At 49.9% G+C, this 4,660-nt stretch overlaps 1 protein-coding gene across 2 annotated transcripts in view; it reads left to right on the top strand.

The window, feature by feature from the left end:
• The first annotated feature begins 374 nt into the window (after positions 1–374).
• Positions 375–4,660, top strand: part of LOC107573903 (potassium/sodium hyperpolarization-activated cyclic nucleotide-gated channel 3-like) — a 19,199-nt gene continuing 14,913 nt past the window's right edge. For both annotated transcript variants that reach the window (XM_016260361.1, XM_016260360.1), the window contains exon 1: positions 375–1,384. In XM_016260361.1, coding sequence (XP_016115847.1) covers positions 846–1,384 — 539 coding nt within the window. In that variant the 5' untranslated portion in view covers positions 375–845. The remainder of the gene's footprint in view (positions 1,385–4,660) is intronic.

Raw genomic sequence — 4,660 nt, 5'->3', positions numbered from 1 at the left:
TCTCTCTCTCTCTCTCTCTCTCAGTGTCTCTCTCTCTGTCTGTCTCTCTCCTCCCGCCTCCGTGTCGTCATGGTGACGCGCACTCATACCTGAGCACGCGAGTGACAGGAATGATGCTGATGCTGCTGCCATGGCGACAGACCTTCATTCGCTCACACACTGATTTCATATTTATTTAATACCACGTTGGTCCTTCCGTCAAGCTCAACAAGTGACAGGGATGAACGCGAAGGAGCGACGCGACGCGCGCTGGATAAGCGCCTGATTATCGCGTGTTTCAGAAAGAATCACTCAGCTGCGGCGCGTTTCTCATCCGATTCTCCTGTTGCGCATCTGATGATGATGATGCGCCTTCACGCGTCTGACTGACCTGTGTGTGTGTGTGTGTGTGTGTGTGTGTGTGTGTGTGTGTGAGAGAGAGAGTGATCGTTCTTGTATAAGCGCGTCTGTTGAACGCGATACATCACCGTGACAACCAGAGGCGGGAATCACCGAATCACGGAGATGCTGGTCGGTGTCGGTGCGCGTCGGAGCGCCTGGGCCTCGAGGACATGGAGAAATGAGGAGAAATGACGGACGGCGCCTGAAGACGAGCGCGTCAAGGACGAACGGAGCGTCAATTCAAGGGCGTTCGAACGCGATGAGGAGCCGTCGGAGGTCGGCGCGGCGGGGCGAGGCGAGGCGTCCTCCGGAGGAAGCGTAAAGGAGAATCTGTCGCGCTGAGGTCAAACCGACTCTGAGCTCGTTCTGACCGATCAGACAGCGAACAGACCGGTGTTTATCTGACAGAAGAGCAACAACAGGTCAGTGTGTGTGTGAGTGTGTGAGTGTGTGTGCGCGCTGGCATGGATGGTGGCACCGGGGCTTCCGCGCGGAACGGAGACTCTAAGCGGCGCAGTAAGAGCAGCCTGCCGTCTCCCGGTTACCGTCTCTCCCAGGCGTCTCTGGAGGGCGACCGCCGCCTTTCCATCATGAGCTCCACGCGTGACACCGGCCCGTTTCGACCGGGCACCCCGACCACCCCTCTGCCGCACGCCGGTTCCGCGCCGACCTCCGTGCAGCGCTCCGTGGGCTTCGCCTCCCGAGCCGCTCTGGCGTCCTCCTCCTCCTCCGGCACCGGGATGGTCGTGATCGCCGCCGGACCCGAGACCACCACCACCACCACGGCGGCCGGGACACCAGAGACCGGACCGGGGCTAGACGGTGAGGATTACAGCTACTCAAACCAGTCCACCTTCATCCAGAGGCAGTTCGGAGCCATGCTGCAGCCCGGCGTCAACAAGTTCTCGCTCCGCATGTTGGGCAGCCACAAGGCCGTGGCTCTGGAGCAGGAGAGACTCAGATCAGCTGGAGCCTGGATCATACACCCCTACAGCGACTTCAGGTCCACACACACACACTCACTCACTCACTCGCTCACTCACTCACTCACTCACACTCACTCACTCACTCGCTCACTCACTCACTCACTCACACTCACTCACTCACTCGCTCACTCACTCACTCACTCACACTCACTCACTCACTCGCTCACTCACTCACTCACTCACACTCACTCACTCACTCGCTCACTCACTCACTCACTCACACTCACTCACTCACTCGCTCACTCACTCACTCACTCACACTCACTCACTCACTCGCTCACTCACTCACTCACTCACACTCACTCACTCACTCGCTCACTCACTCACTCACTCACACTCACTCACTCACTCGCTCACTCACTCACTCACTCACACTCACTCACTCACTCGCTCACTCACTCACTCACTCACACTCACTCACTCACTCGCTCACTCACTCACTCACTCACACTCACTCACTCACTCGCTCACTCACTCACTCACTCACACTCACTCACTCACTCGCTCACTCACTCACTCACTCACACTCACTCACTCACTCGCTCACTCACTCACTCACTCACACTCACTCACTCACTCGCTCACTCACTCACTCACTCACACTCACTCACTCACTCGCTCACTCACTCACTCACTCACACTCACTCACTCACTCGCTCACTCACTCACTCACTCACACTCACTCACTCACTCGCTCACTCACTCACTCACTCACACTCACTCACTCACTCGCTCACTCACTCACTCACTCACACTCACTCACTCACTCGCTCACTCACTCACTCACTCACACTCACTCACTCACTCGCTCACTCACTCACTCACTCACACTCACTCACTCACTCGCTCACTCACTCACTCACTCACACTCACTCACTCACTCGCTCACTCACTCACTCACTCACACTCACTCACTCACTCGCTCACTCACTCACTCACTCACACTCACTCACTCACTCGCTCACTCACTCACTCACTCACACTCACTCACTCACTCGCTCACTCACTCACTCACTCACACTCACTCACTCACTCGCTCACTCACTCACTCACTCACACTCACTCACTCACTCGCTCACTCACTCACTCACTCACACTCACTCACTCACTCGCTCACTCACTCACTCACTCACACTCACTCACTCACTCGCTCACTCACTCACTCACTCACACTCACTCACTCACTCGCTCACTCACTCACTCACTCACACTCACTCACTCACTCGCTCACTCACTCACTCACTCACACTCACTCACTCACTCGCTCACTCACTCACTCACTCACACTCACTCACTCACTCGCTCACTCACTCACTCACTCACACTCACTCACTCACTCGCTCACTCACTCACTCACTCACACACACACATACACACACCCACACACACTCACTCTCACTCACACACACTCTCTCTCACACACACACACACACACTGTATGTTTGCACCTGTGTGTCAGTCAGTGATTCAGTCACTAGTTCAGTCAGATTACTGGACTGGTCAAAAGTTTGAAGTTTGGAGAGATTTGGTGATGTTTTTGAAAGAAGTCTCTTCTGCTCACCAAGGCTGCATTTATTTGATTAAAATACTGTGAAATATTATTAGAATGTAAAACAGCTGTTTTCTATGTGAATATCTGTTGAACTGTAATGTATTTCTGTGATGCGCAGCTGTATTTTCAGCATCATTCCTCCAGTCTTCAGTGTCACATGATCTTCAGAAATCAGTATAATATGCTGATCTGCTGCTCGAGAAACATTTCTGATTATTATCAGTGTTGAAAACAGTCGTGCTGCACAATATTTCTGTGGAAACTGTGATACATTTCATTTTTCAGAATTCACAGATGAATAGAAAGTTCAAAAGAGCAGCATTTATTTTAAATATAAATCTTTTGTAAGTTATAAATTATATTTATATTATAAATTATACAAATTATTATAAAAGTTACTGTCACTTTTGATCAATTTAGTGCATCCTTGATGAATAAAAGTATAAAAAATTATAGTGACCCCAAACTTTCACTCACTGTCAGCAAAAAGTTTCTCCCAAATGTTAATCTGAGCTCAAGAATTACTCGCTAATATTTCAGTGAAGCTGAGATGCACTTGTTGTTAATGTCAGACATAGTTTCTCAAATGATGAATATTCTGTTATTAAGCTGCATGTACGCAGGGTTAGTGCAGCGGGTGATTGACAGGTGAGCAGGCATGTGTCCAGTGATGCTTCTGACTGACTCTGAGAGTGTTTCAGTGATCAGAGCAGTGTTTTGTACGTGATTCACACCTGTCTGTCTCTGAACAGATGTTAATACCAGCTGGAAACAGATGGAGAGACAGAGAGCAGACTAAATTAATCAGACAGATATTCAGGCTTATACTTGAGATTAGATGTAGTGTGTTGACTTACAGGCTGAAGCTGCTGATCTTTTCTTTGATTTGGACCCAAACTGTAGAGTGAGGTGATTGTCTGCTTATGGACCCCTGCTGCCTGGCCCTTCTGTAATCCAATCAAACCTGCCACTCTAAATATAGCTGCCGTTTCCCGCTGGAGAATTCACACAGACACACACTGAGCACTGGCTCTCAGACAACAGATAACATCCACTGGATCCCGGGGGTTGCTAAGGCATTGGTTGGTGGTTGCTAAGGTGTTGCTAGGTGGTTGCTAGGGAGGTCACACACGTGTGCTGCAGGTGTGATTAATGTTGCGTGATCTGGCAGACAGACAGCAGAGCGACATCTGAATATGCATATGAGCACAATTAGTCTGTCTGCTGTCAGAAATGAGCATGGATCAAATATTCATAATGTGATGCATAATTCATCCAATGTATGCATAATGCATAATTCAATCAGCTACCATTTCAATTACGTTAAACTGGAACTATGAATAACTAAATGAGGCAGAAAAAGTCAGTCAGACGGTTCAAACTCGCTCCTGACTGTCTGCTGGAGATTATGAGCAGATTATTACTGATCGCTGATTGAACGCACACACCTGATGTGTGTGCATGCGTGTGTGTGAGTGTGTGTGTGTTTGTGAGAGTGTGTGTGAGTGTGTGAGCTCAGATCTGCTCAAGTGTCCCAGTTTCTCCAGAAATGGTGTGACATCAGGATGCTTGAGCTGTTCGTAGTGTGACAGCAGCCATCATTACAAAACACACTCTCACACACACACACACACACACACACGACTGACAGTGTAACAGATGATTTGTAATGTGGTGTGTGACGTGCTCAGCTAGACTCCCGCATTACTGTATTATCACTCCATGCAGCTCTGAATCTCTC

Source organism: Sinocyclocheilus grahami, unplaced genomic scaffold (assembly GCF_001515645.1).
Source record: "Sinocyclocheilus grahami isolate Dianchi unplaced genomic scaffold, SAMN03320097.WGS_v1.1 scaffold2064.1, whole genome shotgun sequence".
In the NCBI taxonomy this organism is placed as follows: domain Eukaryota; kingdom Metazoa; phylum Chordata; class Actinopteri; order Cypriniformes; family Cyprinidae; genus Sinocyclocheilus; species Sinocyclocheilus grahami.
The sequence above is the reverse complement of the archived record's forward strand: the minus strand, read 5'-3'. Positions and strand labels throughout refer to the sequence as shown.